Source organism: Thalassophryne amazonica, chromosome 9 (assembly GCF_902500255.1).
Source record: "Thalassophryne amazonica chromosome 9, fThaAma1.1, whole genome shotgun sequence".
Taxonomy (NCBI): Eukaryota; Metazoa; Chordata; class Actinopteri; order Batrachoidiformes; family Batrachoididae; genus Thalassophryne; species Thalassophryne amazonica.
The window spans coordinates 112,292,483-112,319,601 of record NC_047111.1 but is presented as its reverse complement, the minus strand read 5'-3'; the positions used below and the strand labels follow the sequence as shown (position 1 = coordinate 112,319,601).

The following is a 27,119-nucleotide window of genomic DNA, read 5'->3' as shown; positions in this document are numbered from 1 at the left end:
TTTTTTATAGAGCTCTTTTTTTAGAGACTCTTTTTCCAGGCTAAGTGAAGATCTTCTAAATTAGTGAGACGCCATTTCCTCTCCAACTTACGGGTTATCTGCTTTAAGCTGCGAGTTTGTGAGTTATACCACGGAGTCAGGCGCTTGTGATTTAAGGCTCTCTTTTTCAGAGGAGCTACAGCATCCAAAGTTGTCCTCAATGAGGATATAAAACTATTGACGAGATAATCTATCTCACTCACAGAGTTTAGGTAGCTACTCTGCCCTGTGTTGGTATATGGCATTAGAGAACATAAAGAAGGAATCATATCCTTAAACCTAGTTACAGCGCTTTCTGAAAGACTTCTACTGTAATGAAACTTATTCCCCACTGCTGGGTAGTCCATCAGAGTAAATGTAAATGTTATTAAGAAATGAACAGACAGAAGGGGGTTTTCAGGGAATACTGTTAAGTCTTCAATTTCCATACCATAATTCAGAACAAGATCTAAGGTATGATTAAAGTGGTGGGTGAACTCATTTACATTTTGAGCAAAGCCAATCGAGTCTAACAATAGATTAAATGCAGTGTTGAGGCTGTCATTCTCAGCATCTGTGTGGATGTTAAAATCGCCCACTATAATTATCTTATCTGAGCTAAGCACTAAGTCAAACAAAAGGTCCGAAAATTCACAGAGAAACTCACAGTAACGACCAGGTGGATGATAGATAATAACAAATAAAACTGGTTTTTGGGACTTCCAATTTGGATGGACAAGACTAAGAGTCAAGCTTTCAAATGAATTAAAGCTCTGTCTGGGTTTTTGATTAATTAATAAGCTGGAGTGGAAGATTGCTGCTAATCCTCCCCCTCGGCCCGTGCTACGAGCATTCTGGCAGTTAGTGTGACTCGGGGGTGTTGACTCATTTAAACTAACATATTCATCCTGCTGTAACCAGGTTTCTGTAAGGCAGAATAAATCAATATGTTGATCAATTATTATATCATTTACTAACAGGGACTTAGAAGAGAGAAATCTAATGCTTAATAGACCATATTTAACTGTTTTAGTCTGTGGTACAGTTGAAGGTGCTATATTATTTTTTCTTTTTGAATTTTTATGCTTAAATAGATTTTTGCTGGTTATTGGTGGTCTGGGAGCAGGCACCGTCTCTACGGGGATGGGGTAATGAGGGGATGACAGGGGGAGAGAAGCTGCAGAGAGGCATGTAAGACTACAACTCTGCTTCCTGGTCCCAACCCTGGATAGTCACGGTTTGGAGGATTTAAGAAAATTGGACAGATTTCTAGAAATGAGAACTGCTCCATCCAAAGTGGGATGGATGCCATATCTCCTAACAAGACCAGGTTTTCTCCAGAAGCTTTGCCAATTATCTATGAAGCCCACCTCATTTTTTGGACACCACTCAGACAGCCAGCAATTCAGGGAGAACATGTGGCTAAACATGTCACTCCCGGTCCGATTGGGGAGGGGCCCAGAGAAAACTACAGAGTCCGACATTGTTTTTGCAAAGTTACACACAATTCAATATTAATTTTAGTGACCTCCGATTGGCGTAACCGGGTGTCATTACTGCCGACGTGAATTACAATCTTACCAAATTTACGCTTATCCTTAGCCAGCAGTTTCAAATTTCCTTCAGTGTCGCCTGCTTTGGCCCCCGGAAGACAATTGACTATGGTTGCTGGTGTCGCTAACTTCACATTTCTCAAAACAGAGTCGCCAATAACCAGAGTTTGTTCCTCGGCGGGTGTGTCGCCGAGTGGGGAAAAACGGTTAGAGATGTGAACGGGTTGGCGGTGTACACGGGGCTTCTGTTTAGGACTACGCTTCCTCCTCACAGTCACCCAGTCGGCCTGCTTTCCCGGCTGCTCGGGATCTGCTGGAGGGGAACTCACGGTATAGGTTGAAGAGGATTTGCAAATCATTGTATTCTGTTTTTATTTAAATTTCACACAATGTCCCAACTTTATTGGAATTAGGGTTGTACTTTTCATGCTATTTTATTTGCATAATAAATAATAAATTTCAATAAATTGAAATTGAAATGTTGTCATTATGGAGTGTTGTGAGTAGAATCTTAAGGGAAAAAAAATGAATTTACTGTATTTTTTAATAAGGCTGTAACATAACAAAATGTGGAAAAAGTGAAGCGCTGTGAATACTTTCCGGACGTACCGCAAGTGACGTTTTTGTGTTCTTGTACACCAGCAGTAGAGTCGCACACGTTCACCGCTTCGCATCTTTGTCCGCCCTCATACTGTTTCATAATGCCATTTTTGTGAATAACAGGCAAACCTGCTCCCCCATCTCTCTGTATTCATCCATTTCCGCGGGCCTCTCTGGGGTCAGGATCACTTTCATCACTGGCAGCCAAATTATTCCTGTGAGACTGCAGTCCAGTCCATCTAATTATGAAAAGACTGTGCTCTCATTTAGAGCCATTAAAAGCCCACGCTGAATGGAACTGATTAAAACTGATGGAAGTGATGTGGTCATTTGTCACAGCATGTGGGGGTGGGGGGGGCATTATTACTGGCTCCATGGTTACAGAGATCATACAGTTTTATTAAAAGTGCATCTGTTGAAAAGTGAGTAAAGTTCAAAATCCTTATAATTATATATAATAGTTAATTTATTATAATTTATTTCCATACACACAAATGCATTGGGAACACTACATTCTATTCCAAATCAAGCATGAAAAAAAATTTGTCAAATTTGTTATTACTTCACAGAAAGTGAAGAAAAAGAAATATTAGGTGGTTCAAAAAAGCAGCAGTGTCTGCATTTTTCTTTACAAGCTCAAACATTTACTGTATAAACTGAAAATTGCTTGAAGATTTACCTTTCCTGTGAATGACTGAACTAATATTTAGAACCACTGTTTCTGAGAACTGCTTCACATCTGTGTTTCATGAAGTTGACTAACTTGACCAGGTACTCCAGCCCAGGACCATAGGACGACATTCCACAATTCCTCTGGATTTCTTGGTTTTACTTCAGAAACAGCATTTTTTACGTCACCCCACAAGTTTTCTATTGGATTAAGGTCACAGGATTGGGCTGGCCACTCCATAATGTTAATCGTGATGGTCTGGAACCAAGATGCTGCTCACCTGCTCGTGTGTTTGGGGTCATTGTCCTGTTGAAACACCCATTTCAAGGACATTTCCTCTTCGGCGTGAGGCAGCATGACCTCTTCAAGTATTTTGATGTATTCAAACTGATTCATGAGACCTGGTACATGATAAATAGACACAACACCATAATATGAGAAACATCTCCCTATCATGATGCTTGTCCACCAGGCTTTACTGTCTTAGGACCCTTTCAGACATAGCATAAATAAGTACAAATCAGGGTATCGTATGAGCAAACCATGAAAACATCGAGCCAGCGGGCAGGCATGAATGAACTGCTGCAACAGTTTTGTGCATGCAACGTGTTGTGCACAAGCGTGCACAAAACCGTCACAGCGGGAACGCAGTGTGAACAGCTGGAGCATGTGTAACCACATAGCGCAGCTGCTGTAAAAAGAAAAAGAAAAATACATGCCACCCACGGGATTCGAACCTGCAATTTACAAAAGCTCTGAGTACCAGCCAGAAACTTTACCACTACGCTACCATCGCTGGTATGTGAAAGGTGCAGAAAAATCCCTGAAATCAACAAAGACATAGGCGAGGTGTGCTGTGTGCGGCCGCTGTAGCCCGACGCAAAGGCGAAAGATGTTTTATGTATTTCCATGTGAGGACAGCAGGCAGAGACACACGTCTCATGGAGGAATGTTCTAAGTTCATGTCCTTCAAACACCGTATGTGTTCTTCAGCTGGGACATCCAGGAGCACAGATCACAACAGCAACCTCTATGGGCAGACACGCCCCCTTGTCCATTCAGCACCCAGACTAACGTGTCACTCTGTGTTATGTGGTCTTTCATTTTCATTATTTGTTATGTAATTGTGTATGTAGTTATTGTTGTAATTATTTATATAACTGTCCTGGTGGTGATTTCTGTGTCAGTGTGCTGTGATCAGTTGACAGGCACCGTGCTGTGCGCGTTCAGACCTGGCTGTCCAGCCCCATGTGATCAGATCTGTATATACATATTGCATATTGCATTTTATGCAAGTGTGCCCCACCCCCGGCACGCCACATGCATTGGAGGGACGCAACCGACAGGCGTGGAAAAACTCACGCATGCGCACGAGGGTTCAAGCTTGTCTGACGCAATCACACGTGATTCAAATCCATATGGTTTTTGAAAAAATAATAATGTCGGATACTTTTCTACTAGACCTCGTATGTCCACGAGGAGAGATCTGTCCGCGCTGTATTTACACTGTTTACCCAGTAATACATCCAGCGTCCTGGTCGGCACCCTGAAGATGTTGAATGTTCTATTCTCTCTGCCCCGGTAACTCTCTGCTGTCCCAACTAGTTGTCTGTCTTCCGTTGAATTGTCAACCGCCAGCACAAAGATTTAATTTCAGTTTCAATTTATTTTCATTTATATAGTGCCAAATCACAACAAAGTTGCCTCAAGGCGCTTAGTAGAACTATACTGTGCCAGTATGCTAGCCATATGAAAGGGAAAATAAGTGCATCTGGACTTGAACATCTCCACAGAATCTAACTGTTTTATTGATGCAGGGAGATCATTCCACAGAGCCCGGGCCGGTACGTAGTGTTTAATTAGGTCATCTAGGTAGGGAGGTGCCCGTCTATGAACAATTTTATAGGTTAGTAGCAGAACCTTAAAATCTGATCTCACTGGGACAGGAAGATGGTCCGGTCGTTAGCTGATAAGCTTTCAATCTGTGTGTTTTGTCCGATGCTCTTTAAATATTTGCAGAGTTTGTTAATGCCCGACTTCGTTTTTCTAATCATCTTTTTTGCTTCCTGGTTTGTAAAGAAAATATGCGTTGCCGACCGATTGTCATAGTAACCCGTCCAATATGGGAAAATACTCAATAGCCAATCAGAGCGTGCGTAGCGTCACAGCCATATAATACATTTTTCTTCACTTTGTGTAAAGTAACAAATTTGATAAGTTTTTCTTCATGCTTTAATTTGGAATTGTATTGTTCCCAGTGCATTTGCATGAATGAAAATAGAAGGTATTTTAAAGGATTTTGAGCTTTACTCATTTTTTAAACTTGCTTTTATTTTGAACAAGACTGTAATTTTCAAGCATGTATACTTTCTTTGTGAGAATCCCTCTTAAATGTTAACTTTCTACTTGTGCTACATATAAATAAATATATATATATATATATTATGTCTCTTTCTCGCAGCCCATCTGAGATTACTTTCAAATCTTTTTCACAACTTCTTCAAAAATACTGATTTTTACCCGAGGCCATCAAATATGGCCATCGGGTATTGCAAAGACTTCGCGTCCGTCCGTCCGTGCTCAGCATAAGTCCAGTCCTGTTACTGCCACAGTCTTCAAATTCACAGGGAACATTCTTGGGACAAGACCCTGGACAAGTTCAAAGATGGCTAACTTTGACCTACTTTAAGAAGTTAAAAAGTCACATTCTGTTCCTATTTTTATCCTATGATCTCACAGACGTTAGCGTGGTGATGTCAGTTCCTGGTGTCGCTAGCTGCTAACTTTGCTTCGCTTTTGGCTAAATATAACAACTTTCTCATATATTATGTAAAACTGAAAACGCTGTTTTTGGAACCTAATAACACCTCTGAAGTGAGTTTCAAGACATTTAGCAGAGGTTAGCATGGTGACATCACAGGCTGGTAGCTAGCTGCAAACTCCATTTCATGTGTGTGTAATTATAACCTCTTTCTCATATATTATGTAAAAGCTAGTGAGAAAAACACTTCTAAAACTGAAAATGCTGTTTGTAACCTGATAACACCTCTAGAGTGATGTACAAGAAATTAGTTAGCATGCATGCTAACGTCTGCTAACTCAAAGCTAACTTTGGGTCTTGTCAAGAGCTCATGTACACATACACGTACACCCACACTCTTCACGAGCGTCACTAGCTTAGCTTATGGCAAGCTAAATGGTTATGGTCGAACAACTGTCCAGTTTCTGGATATTCTGTGTTAGTACGCGCACGCGGCTGATGTGCCTCTGTGAATTCCTACTCAAAAAGTAGTTCCCAGATAATTGTGATATTTTCCTGTGAGATAATGAGTATATCTCATCTAAATCTATTCTAAAATTTACGAGTAATAAAATTATGAAGATAACTGAAGTTTTAAGAGTGGCTGTAATAAATATTTAAGAAACTTTATGAGCAACTTCACCTGTTATTGTTCAAGCACATTGTAAACATTGACAGTGTGTTTTGATGACCATTTACAGTTGGCGGTGAAAGACTTGGGTGTTAACTTCATGTTAAAGTCAGAACAACAAGCTGCACTGAAAGAGATCAATCTGGGGGGAGGAGACACATTCTGTGTGTTGTCGCTCCAAGGAGAGCGGCACGCTAAGCAGGGTGGCAAAAGTAGTCCGGCGAGCTCACTCTGTGGGCGTGAGCTATCCCACAATGCCAAAACAGCAGAGATGTCGGTCCAATGAGAGCGGCACTCTGAGCAGGGTGACGTACGCCCTCCTGCAGACGCTGTGCAATTTGTTTATGAGTGATTGACTGATTGATAGAGGGGCTAGTTCTGTGTAAGACAAATAAGATCATAATAAATAATTAAACAACTGCAAATGATGAAGAAGACAATGCTCATACGGCCGAGGGTATTTTAGCATTGCGTTATATTTTTTAATTGGTTAGCAAATTCCAACTGTTGTTCTATTTGAGGTGTGTAGTTGTGGTGCAAATACTGTTACGAATAATGTAAAATAGTTGCTTCCTGGATCTGTGTGCTGTGGTTTGGAACAGGTGGGGAAGAAAGACAAGCAGATGCTCAAAGGATCATGATTCGAGGTGGCGTGGCACAGAAGGTAGTAGGAAGTAAATGCAGTCCCACAGACAAAGGTGTCCAGTTATTAAAAAAGACTTTAGCTGGTATATTGGCGCAGGATTCAATACACAATGAAACAGCATGGCAGAGGTACAGACAGACGTGGTGCGGAGGCGTGGTTCAAAGACAGACAGGGTTCAGGAGCACGGTGTGGCGGATTTCAGAGGCTGAGACTGAGGCAAGGTCAAAAACAAACACAGTCCTGGTACACGGTGAGGCGAAGCTCGAGGGCAAAGACAGAAGCAAGATCAAAAACAAGCAGGGCCACAAAACACAGGCAGGCAGTCAAAAAAGGACAAAGCAAGGCTGGGACCACGACAAAGAGTACGACAATCTGGCGGGGAAGTGGTGAACGGAAGCTGCTTAAATAAGGGAGGTGGTAATTAGAGGAACTAGACACAGGTGTGGAGAACATTCAGGAAGGAGGTGTGGCCAGATGAAACAAAGATGAGAGAAGCAGGTGCAAGATTGTGCAGTGAGACAAACACAAAGCGAACAGGACCTGACAAAAGATAAATATAAAATCACATTGATCAAAATAAAACATCAACAGCAAAGACAAACAAAACTCAAGACCTAATAAAGAAGAAAAAATAAAGAAGACCCAACATACTCGAACAAGGAATTAACCAGAAACCAAATGTAAGAACTGAAAAAGATCAACGTGAAAATAAATTTTAAAACTAAACAAGAGTGGAACTCACAAGTGGCAAAAGTGGGAAAACAGTAGCTGGACAGGAACTACAACTAAATAAACCACATGACTAAGTATAATAAACAGAAAGACATGACTAAGGTATGATAAACAGAAAATACATATTAAACAGAAAACAAAACCAGAGACTACAAAATACCAAACAGAAAATAAAGGATTAACAGAAAATCAAAGACTGAAGCATAAACATGGCCGAAACCTGACACAAAGTGCTTTACAATGATGTCTCACATTTACCATTATTTTTCAAAGTATAATTCACATGTTGTATTATCCTACATTGTTGTAAGTAAATGTTTGTGTTGAGAATGATCATGTTGCTGTTGCAGGTGCTGGATGATCCTGCAGAGGACAACCTTCACATGGGTATGCAGACTATAGACTCTTCTTCTCTCATATACTGTCTGGTTTTGCTTTTTGCTCTCAGCCTGACGCTCTCGCCACATATGTCACCAGCACATGATCTTATAACTTATTCATAATGTGGATCATCTGCCGTTCCACGTGTCCTCAGGGCTCCACCGTTACTGTATGCAGAACCTGTCTGTCAGCGCTCAGTTAGTCAGTGTGACTCGTCCAACTCCTTAACTACTTAACGTGACACATCGAGCTCATTGGAGGCTCCTGACATAAATAGATATTAATGGGCTGCTCAGGCGTTTCCTCAGCCCTCAAATCCAAATTAACAGCTGAACAAGGTTCTGATTTCTTTCTCTCTCCTTTTTTCTGGCAGTGTTCGAGCTAATGTGCAAGGGGTGAGTAGAGCGCATGTCTTTTTATTTAAAGGATTATTCATGCTGTTCCTCAACCTGACATCATGGGTTTGTTCCTTCTCAAGCTTCAAACAGTCACCATTATTAGCACACCAGTCAGTCCTGCAGACGTTTCACATCCTAAGGAATTAATTTTTTTTTTTTTCATATTTTTTAAAAAGTGGAAAATGTTTTCATTTTTCACAGAAATTCTGTTGAATATGCCACAAAAAATATAAAAGCTACAGTTTTGTTTTAGCTCTCATTTTGCTTCTATGCACACAAAAGGATTATTTCCCTCAAATTTTGTTGAGAAATTTCTTATAATTGTTAATTCCCAAAACATAAATCGGCTAGAAGTCATGAATTATCTGCAAACCGTGAATTGCAAAATGTGAATTTCCTGAAACGTGAAGACACATCTCGCAAAACGTGAATTTCTTCAGGATTTGGTGTATGTGCTTGACTTAGGAGCCAGACTTTTCGTGTTCCCTATTTGTGGATGAACAATCCAACACTTGGTGAATTCTGCTTTATGACGATAGGAAGAGTCAACATCAAAGGATCAAAAAGTGACATCACCATGAACGCTTGGCTGCCACAAGCCAGTTCTCCCTGCGGTAACTTTTATGACACCTCCTGCTTAAAAACCAAGAAGCCAGAAGGATCGTGAGGCCACACTTTCACAGTCTGTATCAAGGGTGGGCAATCATGTCAGGAAGGGCTGAGATACTGCAGGTTTTCCTTGGTACCATTCACTTCAGCAGGTGATTTCATTGACAATCAGGTGTTTATGTTCAGGGGAGAAGCTCATCAGCCACCCATCTGCTGAGGTGACTGGTTTCAAGGAAAACCTGCAGTGTGAGTTTTTGGCCTTCTGCTCCACGGGAGGTTTCTGTCTTCCCTGAGTTTGCCTTCGGACACCTGCATTACCGTTTGACAAGTGTAACTTCCCAGTAAAACTCCCCACCTGCCACTGTCCCCAGAGTGGGTCATGCCCAGCGGGGCCGGGTGCTTGACACCAGAAGCGAGAGCCTACTCAGGGTCACTACACCCGCCTCACCGAGTGTTTTTTTTTTTCTTTTCTCTCAAAAATTCTTGAAAGGGTAGTTGTAAAACAGCTAACTGATCATCTGCAGAGGAATGGTCTATTTGAAGAGTTTCAGTCAGGTTTTAGAATTCATCATAGTACAGAAACAGCATTAGTGAAGATTACAAATGATCTTCTTATGGCCTCAGACAGTGGACTCATCTCTGTGCTTGTTCTGTTAGACCTCAGTGCTGCTTTTGATACTGTTGACCATAAAATTTTATTACAGAGATTAGAGCATGCCATAGGTATTAAAGTCACTGCGCTGCGGTGGTTTGAATCATATTTATCTAATAGATTACAATTTGTTCATGTAAATGGGGAATCTTCTTCACAGACTAAGGTTAATTATGGAGTTCCACAAGGTTCTGTGCTAGGACCAATTTTATTCACTTTACACATGCTTCCCTTAGGCAGTATTATTAGACGGCATTGCTTAAATTTTCATTGTTACACAGATGATACTCAGCTTTATCTATCCATGAAGCCAGAGGACACACACCAATTAGCTAAACTGCAGGATTGTCTTACAGACATAAAGACATGGATGACCTCTAATTTCCTGCTTTTAAATTCAGATAAAACTGAAGTTATTGTACTTGGCCCCACAAATATTAGAAACATGGTGTCTAACCAGATCCTTACTCTGGATGGCATTACCCTGACCTCTAGTAATACTGTGAGAAATCTTGGAGTCATTTTTGATCAGCATATGTCATTCAAAGCGCATATTAAACAAATATGTAGGACTGCTTTTTTGCATTTGCGCAATATCTCTAAAATTAGAAAGGTCTTGTCTCAGAGTGATGCTGAAAAACTAATTCATGCATTTATTTCCTCTAGGCTGGACTATTGTAATTCATTATTATCAGGTTGTCCTAAAAGTTCCCTGAAAAGCCTTCAGTTAATTCAAAATGCTGCAGCTAGAGTACTAACGGGGACTAGAAGGAGAGAGCATATCTCACCCATATTGGCCTCTCTTCATTGGCTTCCTGTTAATTCTAGAATAGAATTTAAAATTCTTCTTCTTACTTATAAGGTTTTGAATAATCAGGTCCCATCTTATCTTAGGGACCTCATAGTACCATATCACCCCAATAGAGCGCTTCGCTCTCAGACTGCAGGCTTACTTGTAGTTCCTAGGGTTTGTAAGAGTAGAATGGGAGGCAGAGCCTTCAGCTTTCAGGCTCCTCTCCTCTGGAACCAGCTCCCAATTCGGATCAGGGAGACAGACACCCTCTCTACTTTTAAGATTAGGTTAAGATTAAGAGTTTTTCCTTCCCATTGTTGCCAAGTGCTTGCTCACAGGGGGTCATTTTGACCGTTGGGGTTTTTCCGTAATTATTGTATGGCCTTGCCTTACAATATAAAGCGCCTTTGGGGCAACTGTTTGTTGTGATTTGGCGCTATATAAATAAAATTGATTTGATTTGATTTGATTTTTTTGCAGCGATAGGGTTCACGATCAAGATTTCCTGAAGTAACTGATCCATAAACTGAAAACTGTAAACTACTTAAACTGAAAGAAAATGCATCTCATGAATGATATTCACGTTTTGCAAGAACAACATATTATGAGAACTTCACCTTTGCCAAAGTAATCCATCCACCGGGCATGTATTGCATATCAAGATGCTGATTAACCCTCATCAGGACATGTCGTGAATAGGGTTGGGAACGACTAATGGAAATCATTAGTCATCCCAACCCTAGCTAGTCGTAAAACTTACTAATATGTACACTGGGGACAGGGCAGTAGTTATGAAAAATTGACACTAAGCTCAGAATTTTGCTATGGAGCCCACAGTATTTAATCAAACTGGATCAAAATAAGTGAAGTTCAAGATAAGTGTATAGGTGACAGTTACATACAATTTCACCTGAATACAGTTCAGTTCAAAAGTATTTGTCCTCTTGGTATTTCATGCATCTTAATTTGTTTATGCCATTTCAAGTACAAAAAAAATACAAAAACTACAAAAAATTAAACATTTCTAAAATTTTCATCCTTAACCCTCTGAAGTCGACTGACGCGCCTCTGCGTCAAATGTCACATGACCTAATTAAGCAAACGTAGCACACAATCCCCTCCACTCTGAGTGTCTGTTTGAATGTTGAACATGTGGAATTCAACCTGCACACGGGGCTTTTCTTCCATCTCTCTGTCTGCAACAGCAAACAAGTAAAAAAAATACACCAATTTTTCTTTATCACTGGTGTAAAATATATTACCTAATAAACAATGATCCCCAATCCATGTAATTTGGTGGCTGAAGGGAAATTGTGGTTTCGTGCAGTGTAAAAAGCAGAAAGCGATCAGTTTTGAAAGTTGTGTGTTATTTGCCGTGTTTGGAGTGTGTTTTTACTGTGTGTGGTGGAGTGTTTCAGCGTGTGTGGTCAGTATGTGGTGTAGTTATTTTATTTATTTAGTGCACTAAAATAATCAGGCTGTCACGCCCGGCGGGTGCCAGGCACCCGAAGTGTTTGGACCCAAAATGCAAACTCTCGGACTACTGGATGTAGAAGTACTCATGGTCTTTAATTCGGGCTCAGGTTCGGTACACAGGTGATCAGTCAGCGAGGCAGAAGCACAAACAGGGTCAGGCAAAAACGCAGTCATGGGCAAGCAGGGTTCAAAGGCACGAGCAGACAGACATCATGGGCAAGGCAAAAGGCGCAGTCAAAAAACACAAAGCAGGATCTGGATACACAGCAAAAACAGGACTAGACAAAGCGCTGGTGAGTGTACTAAGACAACAAACAAGCAAGGGTGTGGTGGCTGGGTGGAGTGTTATGTGTCGGACGCAGGACGGAGAACCGACCAGCGTTTGAAGGACCCAGTATGAAATAAGCAGAGCACGGTACAAAGGATAACAAAATTTAATGACATAACAGTGACGTGCTAAATACAACAAATGAGTGCGTGGTCTGCGAGGTGGAGATGACGGTGTGCTCCCAGCAGCACTAACGGTCCGGAGCCAGAAACAGTTCGGACCCAAGGACCCCGCCGACACCCCCCAGGTGGCCGCGACAAACCGAGTCTGTGAAAGAAGAACCATCATGTGAGTCCACACTCCACACACAGAGAGACCACTCAAAGGTGTACATAAACAGCAAACACTTCCTGGCTTAATTACTAATCAGCTTCCCACCCTGCAGGCATGGAACACCCTGTTCACCTACTCAACTGCAGTGGAAGCTGATTAAACGACTAACATAACAGCTCAATATAATAAGGTGTGAGGGACACCACATTTACTGACTGTACTAATGTTAGTCACAAAACCTAACGTACCTCAGGAAGTGTGCTGACGAGCGTGAGACCTCACCCCCTCCTCTTTCACAGACCATGGCATCAAACCTGGACGTTCTCTGCATCCATAATGATGAGATGGCTCTCAAGACGACGATCTCACCCGTCTGGTCACAAGGTCGAGTCTCTGGCAAATACACACTGTGTACTCCAGACTTAAATGCCACCATGCTCCAATCCGTGTAGACGCACCACAGCTGTGAGTCCTGACGAGCTGCACATGATCAGCCTCAGGTGATCAGGGTGAGGTCCTGATAACTCAGCCACACAGCCACTCAGTCCTAAACGCATACCACCTGGAAGGAAAAACAAGACAGAAACAGAAGGCAGAAACAAAAGGCAGCCAGGCACGCCAGGCACCCCAGCCACAACATGGAGATTAAATAAGACAGAAGTTAACTAGGTGCACGTGAGTAACAATCAAGAAGGGGGCGTGGCTAGTGAACGAAGATTCTTCATAGTGCAAGACAGTGAGGGAGGATAACACAAGGTGGAGTGAAGAAAAGACAAAGATATGTGAACAGGTGCACAGAGCGTGAGTGAAAGAAGACAAAGCAGACAGAGTTAAAGTGAGAAAAACATGGCAGGTGCAGGATGTGAAGTGAACATAAATAACTGGGCGTGAGACAAGGACATGAAAGCAGGTGCAGGATGTGAAGTGGGAGGATGTGAAGTGGGAACAAGAGGCAAAAAACAAAACTGAGCTACAACTGAATCATATTTCCATTAACAGGAAACAGACATGAACAAGAGACTAGACTAAACATGAACTGGTGAGAGACTTAATCAGGACCGAAAAGCAGACCGGAGATAAACTAGATAAAACTGTTCAGAGAATAATAAGAAATTAAACACCATGACAGAACTAATACTGGAACAGGCAGACATAAACTATAAGTAGAAAAGAAACAAAACCAGACAAAGTGCAAACAGAAATGAGAACAGCATAAATGAGCAAATGATAACTAAATGATCAACAATGAAAACACAGATTAATAGAAAGGAATTGAGACATGATCAGAATATAAATGTAACAAGGAAAGTGACAAAGCAAAATTAGAATGTAGAATAAACACATGATGAAAGTAACAAAAACAGAACCGAGAATAACCATATGATGAAAATAATATGACTAGTGAATAGTAACAAGAACAGAGTGACAAGAAAAACATGACAGAATAAATCATGATGAAAATAAATAGTAATAAATCAAAGCTGCAGCAGACGGGAAACCATGAAAAGAGAAAAATCAGGGGCTTAGCGCCCTGACCGGGCCCAGCCCCTGACACAGGCATCTTGGAACAGCACATCAAGTCTCTTTCTTTTTTTGAACTGCATGAAGACAATTGAAGCACAGAGTGCATCATCAGAGTCTGAACCAGAGCGTGATCAATCTGATGTTGAAGTGGACTTTATTGTTCTGTACAAATGAGAGCAGGTGGATCCACCGATCTGTGCGTACAGATCAGCACAGTGGATCGGACCGCACACTTCTCGTACCATCTTGTCCAGGACTCAGGCGATGCAGCTCTGTGCTCCAGTGCCGAGTCCTGCAACACAGCAGGGTGGAGACACACACTGCCCCAGCAGTCAGCAGGCTCCAGGGGCGGAGAACACAGGAGTTCAGGTCAAGACTTGTTTTTTTTGTTTGTTTGTTTGTTTGTTTTTTTGGCCACTAATACAGTGAGGACAGTCTGTACCAACACCAATAAAAATGCTACAAAAACAAGGATTTAGGGAAAATACACATGGATATTGAGGTGGAATACAACCCCTGGCAATAATTATGGAATCACCGGCCTCGGAGGATGTTCAATCAGTTTAATTTTGTAGAAAAAAGCAGATCACAGACATGACACAAAACTAAAGTCATTTCAAATGGCAACTTTCTGGCTTTAAGAAACACTATAAGAAATCAGGAAAAAAAACTGTGGCAGTCAGTAACGGTTACTTTTATAGACCAAACAGAGGGAAAAAAATATGGACTCACTCAATTCTGAGGAATAAATTATGGAATCACCCTGTAAATTTTCATCCCCAAAACTAACACCTGCATCAAATCAGATCTGCTCGTTAGTCTGCATCTAAAAAGGAGTGATCACACCTTGGAGAGCTGTTGCACCAAGTTTACTGACATGAATCATGGCTCCAACACGAGAGATGTCAATTGAAACAAAGGAGAGGATTATCAAACTCTTAAAAGAGGGAAAATCATCATGCAGTGTTGCAAAAGATGTTGGTTGTTCACAGTCAGCTGTGTCTAAACTCTGGACCAAATACAAACAACATGGGAAGGTTGTTAAAGGCAAACATACTGGTAGACCAAGGAAGATATCAAAGCGTCAAGACAGAAAACTTAAAGCAATATGTCTCAAAAATCGAAAATGCACAACAAAACAAATGAGGAACGAATGGAAGGAAACTGGAGTCAACGTCTGTGACCGAACTGTAAGAAACCGCCTAAAGGAAATGGGATTTACATACAGAAAAGCTAAACGAAAGCCATCATTAACACCTAAACAGAAAAAAACAAGGTTACAATGGGCTAAGGAAAAGCAGTCGTGGACTGTGGATGACTGGATGAAAGTCATATTCAGTGATGAATCTCGAATCTGCATTGGGCAAGGTGATGATGCTGGAACGTTTGTTTGGTGCCGTTCCAATGAGATTTATAAAGATGACTGCCTGAAGAGAACATGTAAATTTCCACAGTCATTGATGATATGGGGCTGCATGTCAGGTAAAGGCACTGGGGAGATGGCTGTCATTACATCATCAATAAATGCACAAGTTTATGTTGATATTTTGGACACTTTTCTTATCCCATCAATTGAAAGGATGTTTGGGGATGATGAAATCATTTTTCAAGATGATAATGCATCTTGTCATAGAGCAAAAACTGTGAAAACATTCCATGCAAAAAGACACATAGGGTCAATGTCATGGCCTGCAAATAGTCCGGATCTCAATCCAATTGAAGATTTTTCGTGAAAATTGAAGAAAATGGTCCATGACAAGGCTCCAACCTGCAAAGCTGATCTGGCAACAGCAATCAGAGAAAGTTGGAGCCAGATTGATGAAGAGTATTTGTCACTCATTAAGTCCATGCCTCAGAGACTGCAAGCTGTTATAAAAGCCAGAGGTGGTGCAACAAAATACTAGTGATGTGTTGGAGTGTTATTTTGTTTTTCATGATTCCATAATTTTTTCCTCAGAATTGAGTGATTCCATATTTTTTCCCCTCTGCTTGGTCTAAAAAAGTAACCGTTACTGACTGCCACAATTTTTTTTCCTGATTTCTTATAGTGTTTCTTAAAGCCAGAAAGTTGTCATTTGAAATGACTTTAGTTTTGTGTCATGTCTGTGATCTGCTTTTTTTCTACAAAATTAAACAACTGAATGAACATCCTCCGAGGCCGGTGATTCCATAATTTTTGCCAGGGGTTGTAGTATTGGGGCTTCTGATGTGCATTGGACAGAAATTGTGTTTCTGAGTGACACAGAAATAACAACCATAAAAACACCTGAAGCTTTCCTGCATTTTAATATGAATTGTTGTACGATATAACTTTGTTTATGCTACATTTTTACATATATTTTTTAAAATAGTGAAGAGTCACCGCTCATCTGTTGAAAAAGTGCAAGATTCAGTAGAAACTTTCAAGTAAAAAGAAAAAAGAAAAAAATCTGCACACTTCAGGTCTGTTCAAATAGCTTTACTGAAGCTGCAAGCTTTCGGTCTATAAGACCTTCATCAGGCAGAGTGCATGTTACAAACAGGCCTGGAGTTAATACTATTAATTAGTGGCACCTGTAATCAATGGTGAAGCACTCTGAGTCAGTAGAGCATCATGGGAAATGTAGTGAAAAACATGAAACAAACAAAAGAAGAAAAAAGAACAAGTCCATGCTGTGTAAACATCAGGCATCGACCATCATAAAACAAAGCACAAACAGTTCAAAATTAAATCAGTACTTCAGAATTATATAAACACACTCATGTCAAAATCCTCGTTTAAACTTGATGGTTGTAGTGCATCCAATGTATATATCCAAAAGAGTTCTCGTTGGCATAGTTTCCTGTCAACATCACCCACTCTATGTAGGGTTACTTGTATTTTATCACATGGACATGTTAACATATAGATAACATTTTTCGTATTGCATGTGATTATCCCCCTGATTCCAAAACTTTTACCGGTTCTAGGATGCTTAAAGGTATTTGTTTTCACTGAATTATTACAATGAGCACAATTTCCACAGGGATAATTCCCTTCTTTGATAGGAGTTAACAGTGTTTGTTTTGGAGGGGGTACGGTGTTAGCTCTAATCAATTTATTACGAAGGTTTGGTCCTCTTTTGTGAACAAAGAGAGGAGGGTCCTGAAAAAGTTCAGACAGGGCTGGATCTGTGGTTAGAATGTGCCAGTGTTTCTTAATAGTTTTTTTGATAATGTGGGCCTGGGGAGTATAGGTGGTAATAACAGAGACTGAAAACTGTTCTTTTTTTATACTTTTTTTCAGAAGATCAACTCTGGACTTAGAAAGGGCATTCTGATATGCCATATCCACACACTGAGCTGTATAACCCCATTCTAAAAACCGCTGTTTCATTTCTACTGCCTTCTCAATGAAGTCATTGTCAGAGTGGCAGAGTCTTCTTAATCTATAAAACTGGCTTTTAGGTAGGCCATTCTTTAAAACGCTAGGGTGGGCGCTGGTGGCTAAGAGAAGAGTATTACGGTCAGTGTCTTTCTTGTATAAGGTGGTAGTCAGACTCCCATTACCTAGTGTAATCCACATATCTAAAAAAGATACACGTGATTGATCATATTCTAGAGTAAATTTTAAATCAGAGTTACAACTATTCAGATATGTACCAAATGCAAACAGTTCTTCACTTGTTCCTTGAAACAAACAAAAACATCATCCAGAAAACGATACCATTTAAGGATTTTTTGACTAAAAGGGTTTATATCTGGGTTAAAAACAAACTTCTGTTAAAAAAAACCCACATTTAGGTTGGCGTAATCCGGAGCAAAAGTAGAGCTCATAGAGGTCCCTTTTAGTTTTAAATAGAATTCCCCTTTAAATGAGGAGTAATTTAACTTCAATACCATAGAGGCCAACTCAATGATAAAGTGACTAGGTGGGAGTTCTATACGATCTTGAAGATAAAAACCTAAGGCATCTAGTCCCCCGTCATGTGATATATTTGTATAGAGGCTCTCCATATCTAAGGTAACTAATATATACATATATTTTTTAAATTTACCATTTATATTTGATTTATAAAAATGGTTTGTTAAACATATTTCTGGTTTTCACAGTAAAAAACTTTTTTCTGATTCAAATTTTAGGTTTGGGGTTTAGGGTCACTGTTTTAATGCAGTATGTCACAATGAAAGAAAAACTGTCACACAGGTGAGGTTGTGCTGACAAAAATAAACAGCCAAATAAACAGTTTTTTTAAGGTAAATTATGAAGGTAAAACAAAAAGTAGTCAAAAAAAAGCAAAAAAAATTAAAAAATACCCAAGACTCCGGAGGGTTTTAAACTCAAACCAGATCTCTACAACTTTATATCGGGTTTTCTTTTACCAAAACATCAAATGTGAGCTTGCATCTGAAATGTGCCTTCTGGCAGTTTGTAGCTAAACTTTCAGGTCTTCTTTTTAAGAAAATCCTCCTCTGTGCCACTTCATTATGAAGCTGTATAACTGGTGATACAAAATGAAAAACAGACACTGTGCACAATTTCTCCAATCACAGCCACAGAAGCCTGTACATTCTTCTGTGTGTCTTGGTGGTTTTCCTCACTCTTCTCCATCTTGCACAATCACTCAGTTTTTGAGAACTGTCTACTCCATGCAGATTTACCACAGAGTGTTGTACTGTTTGTATTTCTTCATAACTGATGTATATAAAGTCCAAGACATATTCAGTGACTTGGAAATGTTCATGTATCCATCCCCTGACTTGTCTGAAAAAAAATGGCAATAAAAATGACACCCATAAGATCTTCACCGAAAGCCATCTGAAGTTTCCGAATGGTTTCCACCTGGCTGTCTCTCACAGTTTCTGAAAAAATTTTGATGCAGCAAAGCGGCAGTCGCTCGGCCATTTTCCTGACAATGAAAATCCGCCGAGGGGGCTGGACCACTCCTCCCACAAAGCGTGCTCACAGGCGAATGACGCAACCGACAGGCGTGAAAAAACTCAAGCATGCGCATGAAGGTTCAAGCTTGGCTGATGCAAGCGCACATGATTCAAATCCATAAGGTTATTGCAAAAAATAAAAGGTCTGATACTTTTCTAACAGACCTCGTATAGACCCCATCATCTCGGTTTTTATATCAAGTTGTAGAGATTTGCTTGGGTTGGATGATAATTTTAGAATTTTTTTGTAGTTTTTGTACTTTTTGTACTTGAAATGGCATAAACAAATTGAAATGTGTGAAATACAAAGGGCCAAAGAAGAAGCCCACTCTAAAACGTGTCTTTGATCTACAAACATATTAGTCATTTACAAAAACAGACCTGTTGGCTTCTTCATTATAGAGATGGAACGATTTGTGAATTCAGGTGTTTAACCACCAAAGATTTATACCCCCATCACGCATAGCCAGAATCATGCAGAATGGCATCAGAATGACGAATCGGTGCACATCCGAAAAGTGTCAGATTTCACTTCCAGAAAGTTCTGAGCTGATCAGAATCGGCCGGCGGCCCCAAGTGTGATGCACATGTTCAAAACCCTCCAGGGGGCGTCGAGATGTGACACCTATCCGATGGCAGTCCATGTGCAATCTGAGGACCATCTCAGCACAATTTACATATTTCGATGGCTGCAAAGCTGGATCCAAAACAATTTGAGCGCATAGGGGAGAACCTCGAGATTAATCTGGCACGGTATGCCTACTGGTATGACCTGCACACACACGCACGTGTTATGTGTCGGACGCAGCCCGGAGAACCGACCAGCGTTTGAAGGACCCAGTCTAAAATAAGCAGAGCACGGTACAAAGGATAACAGAGTTTAATAAACATAACAGTGATGTGATAAATATACAAACAAATAAGTGCGCGGTCTGGCGAGGTGGTAAACGGTGCGCTCCCAGCAGCGCTAACGGTCCGGAGCCAGAACCAGTTCGGACCCAAGGACCCTGCCGACACCCCCCAGGTGGCCGCGACAAACCGAGTCTGTGAATGAAGAAATCATCTTGTGAGTCCACACTCAACACACAGAGAGAACGCTCAAAGGTGTACAAACAGCAAACACTTCCTGGCTTAATTACTAATCAGCTTCCCACCCTGCAGGCATGGAACATCCTGTTCACAAACTCACTGCAGTGGAAGCTGATTAAAAAGGACTAACATAACAGCTCAATATAACAAGGTGTGAGGGACACCACATATACTGACTGTATAAATGTTAGTCACAAAATCTAACGTACCTCAGGAAGTGTGCTGACGAGCGTGAGACCTCACCCCCTTCTCTTTCACAGACCATGCATCAAACCTGGACGTTCTCTGCATCCACTGATGATGAGACGGCTCTTGAGACGACGATCTCACCCGTCTGGTCACAAGGTCGAGTCTCTGGCAAATACACACTGTGTACTCCAGTCTTAAATGCCACCATGTTCCAATCCATTGTAGATGCACCACAGCTGTGAGTCCTGACGAGCCGCAGGTGATCAGCCTCAGGTGATCAGGGTGAGGTCCTGATAAACTCAGCTACACAGCCACTCAGTCCCAAATGCAAGCCACCTGGAAGGAAAAACAAAAGACAGAAACAAAAAGGCAGCCAGGCCCCCCCAGCCATACAACAGCACGTGCATGTAAGGAACACAGTGCTCCAGTCCCTTGTTTACCATCTAGACGTTGGGACATCGGGCAGTCTGCAGCGCCTTTTATGGGCATCTGACAGCAGTCTGTGTCATCTACCTGTTGTCTACGAGTTGTCTACCTGTTGTCTGCCTGTCTCGTACATGCGTTTTGGATGCCATCGTGTAGATGTGGATGAGGTACTCTGGATGCTCTTTCCCTCCTTGCTGTGTCAGATTATGGCAATATTTGCTGTGTTGGGCGTGGTTCCTACACATTCTTGCTATGTTTGACGGGGGCATTTACTATCATTGACACATAATACATGCAAACAGGGTGTCGTTTTGTGAGCGTACTCACAGATCTGTAGCTTGCATTCTGTGTTTGTGTAACCTTTCTCAGTGCAGCAGTGTGTAAACTGAGTGCTGCTTATTACAGCCAACAATAAGACAGAATAACTCATCTCACCCGTCTAAATATACAAAGCAACAGTTGAAAATGAAGCAAGGGCTGTTCCTCTTGGGACAGAGAGGCTGTGAAGGATCTTTTTTCTTCTTTCTCAAACAACAAACTGAAATCTGACCCGTAGAGTGCACATTGTTGGTAGTGTGCCAGTTTTTTTTTTTTCGTTTTTTTTTTTTTTGTTGTTTTTTGTTTTTTGGCTGGTGGTTTTTATTTGCTTTATATGAACACTCAAGTGAGTGAAGTCTCCTCCTGTCTTTCAACATGAGGATACAGGTGAATTTTAGAATCCTGTGAAAAGTTATTCTAGAAACTCATCTCACTGACAGTATGTATTGATATATTGATGGAACATGAAGAAGCTCCTTTTTTTATTTATGTCCTGTAGGATCTTACACTCATTGGAATCAACAGAGCTTTGGTTCTGCTGTGTTTGATGTGCACAGACTGCAGATGGATGCTCTTTAATGTTAGGTTGCATTTTAGGACCCCTTCACACATAGTGTGAATATGTACACTCAACAAAAATATAAACGCAACACTTTTGGTTTTGCTCCCATTTTGTATGAGATGAACTCAAAGATCTAAAACTTTTTCCACATACACAATATCACCATTTCCCTCAAATATTGTTCACAAACCAGTCTAAATCTGTGATAGTGAGCACTTCTCCTTTGCTGAGATAATCCATCCCACCTCACAGGTGTGCCATATCAAGACACTGATTAGACACCATGATTAGTGCACAGCTGTGCCTTAGACTCCCCACAATAAAAGGCCACTCTGAAAGGTGCAGTTTTATCACACAGCACAATGCCACAGATGTCGCAAGATTTGAGGGAGCGTGCAATTGGCATGCTGACAGCAGGAATGTCAACCAGAGCTGTTGCTCATGTATTGAATGTTCATTTCTCTACCATAAGCCGTCTCCAAAGGCGTTTCAGAGAATTTGGCAGTACATCCAACCAGCCACATAACCGCAGACCACGTGAAACCACACCAGCCCAGGACCTCCACATCCAGCATGTTCACCTCCAAGATCGTCTGAGACCAGCCACTCGGACAGCTGCTGAAACAATCGGTTTGCATAACCAAAGAATTTCTGCACAAACTGTCAGAAACCATCTCAGGGAAGCTCATCTGCATGCTCGTCGTCCTCATCGGGGTCTCGACCTGACTCCAGTTCGTCGCCGTAACCGACTTGAGTGGGCAAATGCTCACATTTGGCACGTTGGAGAGGTGTTCTCTTCACGGATGAATCCCGGTTCACACTGTTCAGGGCAGATGGCAGACAGCATGTGTGGTGTCGTGTGGGTGAGCGGTTTTCTGATGTCAATGTTGTGGATCGAGTGGCCCATGGTGGCGGTGGGGTTATGGTGTGGGCAGGCGTCTGTTATGGACGAAGAACACAGGTGCATTTTATTAATGGCATTTTGAATACACAGAGATACCGTGACGAGATCCTGAGGCCCATTGTTGTGCCATACATCCAAGAACATCACCTCATGTTGCAGCAGGATAATGCACGGCCCCATGTTGCAAGGATCTGTACACAATTCTTGGAAGCTGAAAATGTCCCAGTTGTTGCATGGCCGGCATACTCACCAGACATGTCACCCATTGAGCATGTTTGGGATGCTCTGGACCGGCGTATACGACAGCGTGTACCAGTTCCTGCCAATATCCAGCAACTTCGCACAGCCATTGAAGAGGAGTGGACCAACATTCCACAGGCCACAATTGACAACCTGATCAACTCTATGCGAAGGAGATGTGTTGCACTGCATGAGGCAAATGGTGGTCACACCAGATACTGACTGGTATCCCCCCCCCAATAAAACAAAACTGCACCTTTCAGAGTGGCCTTTTATTGTGGGCAGTCTAAGGCACACCTGTGCACTAATCATGGTGTCTAATCAGCATCTTGATATGGCACACCTGTGAGGTGGGATGGATTATCTCAGCAAAGGAGAAGTGCTCACTATCACAGATTTAGACTGGTTTGTGAACAATATTTGAGGGAAATGGTGATATTGTGTATGTGGAAAAAGTTTTAGATCTTTGAGTTCATCTCATACAAAATGGGAGCAAAACCAAAAGTGTTGCGTTTATATTTTTGTTGAGTGTAGACCTCAGGGCAACTCCCATTGAAACAGCTTGTATGAGCGCACCACAAAACATCGCGCCAACGGGCAGGTTCACACTGAACAACCTCAAATCAAAATCATTGGGACATGCATGGAAAATGCACATTAACATACACCTCCGCAATGATTCTAGCATTTACTGTCACTTTTGTTTCATTGCAGACAGTATGAACCAAAGAGTTTTCATGTTTTGTGTGGTAGATTAATTTAATTTAATATGCATTAATATGCAATTCCTGCATTTCAGACTTGCAACACATTCCAAAAAAAGTTGGGACACTAAATTATTTACCACTTTGTAGAGTTTTAAGTGGTATTTGTCAATGTAACTCTGAATTGTAGTGTTTGATAAAGGTTTTCCAAAGTAATTTTTTGCCCATTTGGTTATATCAGCTATTGATGAATGGCTGTTCTTGATGCAGTGCAGTCTGTTGAATAGTGTGTTCAGCTTCAGTTTGCGCTCTTTCTCTTTATGCACTGAAATGCCTTGAGGTTCCTTGAATTGTTTTAATGATGTGATGCACTGTAGAGGGATAATTAAGGAAACCATAAGTCAGTAAGTAAAGCCTCGGTCCCACCGAATAATGAAGGCTGAAGAAGGAGCCACGCATGGGTGTGGGGTGATTATTCGAAGAATGACCCACGTTTTGATCTATCACGTATCCACTATGAAGGTGCCACTATGTGCCTCTCTGTACCCCGCATGTGCCGCGTAGCAGCCTCTAGTGAGCCACGACCGACCTGTCATTACAGCCTCGAATGGCTCGCATCAGCCACACTAATCCACATAGTGCCATTATAGCGCCATGATAGCGCCATGATAACGCCATGTTGGCGCACGTTTAGGCATGAGTTTGGTCCAAACCTCCAGTCCTCCCACACCTGGTCCCTTCAAAGTGTGGGTTTTCAATTCACAGATTCACAGCAGCATTTAAAGATGTCCCTTCTTTTTTTTTTTTTAACGCAGTCCAAAAATAGACACTCCAGCACAGTTCCATAGTTGTGCGCTGTGCGCCAGGCTGCTGTCCACCTGTAATGCACCAGACCAGCTAGACCCGAAGCACGGGTTCCTGGAGCGCTGCCTCTGTGCTCCTCGCTGGCTCCGCGGCTCTCTGGCTTATCTTCTGTGCTTTAAACACACAAAACTTTATGTTTGTCCGTTTATTTCTGCAAAATCGCTCTTTTGCTTTCATGGACAGCCGCCTCTGTGCTCTTTCTAAGTGGCTTCCTTTCCATCCGTGGCTTGCTGGCTTTATTTTTTCCTTGGCTTTAAACACAATCATTTTTACAACGTGATTCCACTTTTAAATTTGTGTTCGACTGTTTATTTCTACAAAAGCGCTCTTTTGCGCGCGGTGCCGTTCTGCATACAGAATGAGGTGGCCGTTTTATTATATACACCTGTGGATCATTTTCAAAAAAATATATATATTTTTTTTTATTTCTTCCGCAGCTTACAAGTTATCATGATACAACTTTTAACTTTGTGTTATGTCTTCAAAATCGGTCTTGTGCGCGCTCTCCACCTGTGTTGCCGCACAGCTCCTGCTTTTAGCTGCTCCACTGGAGTTATTATCTTCCATGGCTTTAAACACACATCCACTTTCACGCAGTCACCCAAATTTTAACTTTGTGTTTGTCCAATATTGACTGAAATATCACTCTTTTGTGAGCTGGCGTTCTGCCTAAATGCTCGTTTGAAGCGTGATGATGAGTCACTGCCTCAGTGCGCACACACAGCAAAGCTCATGTGATCCATTAACAAGATATTAAATCAACATACTTTTACATACAACAGACATCAACATACAGACATACTTTTACAGCAAGGAACTGTTTTATCAAGCTATAAAAAACATTAAAAATAATTACCTTAAGCTGGTCAAAATACATTCCACATGGAGCAGGAAAGAGAGGAAAAAAGTGTCCAGATGAAACAGTCCGCTGAAGAGGTGTTTTCAGCATCCAAGGTTTGGCAGAAAATGATTAATCCACTACAAAATAATTATTTTATATAGAGTCCAGCGCACAGAGCAGGTGGAATTGTGTGCGCAAGAGGAGAGCTGTTCCAAAAATAGTCTCTCAGGTCCTGCGAAGGTGCCAGGCGCATGGATAATAGACTTTTTGCAGACTCGTAAGCACCACGCAAATGCCTCTAAGCCGTCGCAGTAACTCGAACACAAACTGCGCCACGCTGTTGTAGCTAAATTTTGAACATCTTGAAATTAGCGCCACGCTCAGAGAGGAGCCTTGTTAACTGAAGATAATGCCTCTAAGAGCCACTCTGAGCCACTATACTGCCACGATAGCTCATGAAACAAAAAAACAGGGTGCGTGGCTCCTTCTTCATCCTTCATTATTCGGTGGGACCGCGGCTTAAGCACTTTGGCATCCTGTCCTTCTCCCTAACCCCCGCTGAGTAGAGTGTAACGGCCTCATTTACATAACACTAGTGACAAGCTGGGCTGTTCACAGCTGCCATTTGGCACCACCTTGGGATTTAAAGGAATAAGTGCCATTTGGCACCACTCTGGTGATGCACCATTGGCACCATGGCACCATTCTCACACATTTGTTGATAAACTGGATATCCTCTGCTCATCTTTGTGCCTAATGAATAGATGTGTGTGTGTGTGTGTGTGTGTGTGTGTGTGTGTGTGTGTGTGTGTGTGTGTGTGTGTGTGTGTGTGTGTGTGTGTGTGTGTGTGTGTGTGTGTGTGTGTGTGTGTGTGTGTGTGTGTGTCTGTGTTTTGCCTTGCAGCCCGGTGATGGAAGTGCCCACAGACACACCGTTGTCAGAAGAGCAGGCGAGGTTGTACTTCAGAGACATCATCCTGGGAATTGAGTACTGTAAGTACCTGAAGCACCATTGTGGCCCAGGTGATGTAGAAGTAGACATTTATTGTGCAGCGAGAGAGTGTTTTTGGTCTGTGTGCACTTTTATAGCCTTGAAACTTTGTGAAGTGTTTTGTTTACTGATTAATTCTCTGATGCACCACCCCCACCTATGGAGCTTCAGATTGCTTTGAGAGTCTACTTAGTGACTAGGAAGGTGATTGAAAAACCCATTTCTAAAGACGCTTCTCTCATAGAGTACAACATTTGGCATTCTTGACCGCCTGTTTCCGCTCCCTCAGGGACCTGTCTGCTGTACACCTCATCGGTGTCGGGCAAAAGTGTTTTTCTCAAACTGTTTGCTGTAGTAGATCCAGTTCACAGTTCAGTTTAATGATTACAGATCAGTACCTCCTCCCTCGGAGCTTTGAGGCACACCTTAAAACAGTCAAGCCACACAGATGCATAGAAACCACCATGTGATAATTATTCACGTGTCCCTTCAGCTGCCTCAAGGTTGAATAATAATAATAATTCATGTTTTCAGGAAACTGTTGAGAATTTTGACAAAAGTGGGTTAAAATACAATGACAAGACATTGTGACACATATTCTGTGGCAATGTCATGGATGACCTGGGGTGGGCTTTTCTGACCGTCAAACGGCACTTCTATGCATCATGTGCTAGTGTTAACATCATGGGGCAGAAGAAACAACATTGAAAGTGCCAAAAGAAAATAGTGTAAAATTATATTACTACGGGGCAGGATACAGCTTTTAAAAAAGAAACAATAAGTGCCACCACACAATTAAAAAAGGAGGAATTTCACACGACTGTTTTGCTGGATATCTGCTGGACAGGTAAGACCACCCCCACTCGGGGCTGCTGCATGAAGTGTTGACACTAACGTTAGTTACAAAATGGGTCATTGGAGAAACTCGCATTTTATCATAACTTTAGTCAATGTATATTTTGTGAGTTGTAGGTCAGAAAACATGAGTTTCTACCAAATGCAGCATGA

The 27,119-nt window shown here is 41.6% G+C and overlaps 1 protein-coding gene across 1 annotated transcript in view; it reads left to right on the top strand.

Annotated features, from left to right (window-relative positions):
• The window catches only part of camkk1a (calcium/calmodulin-dependent protein kinase kinase 1, alpha a), a 161,897-nt gene that overhangs the window by 105,667 nt on the left and 29,111 nt on the right, over positions 1-27,119 (top strand). The window contains 3 exon segments of the mRNA XM_034178982.1: positions 8,001-8,037; positions 8,405-8,426; positions 26,025-26,113. Of these exon segments, the coding sequence (XP_034034873.1) occupies positions 8,001-8,037; positions 8,405-8,426; positions 26,025-26,113 (148 nt within the window).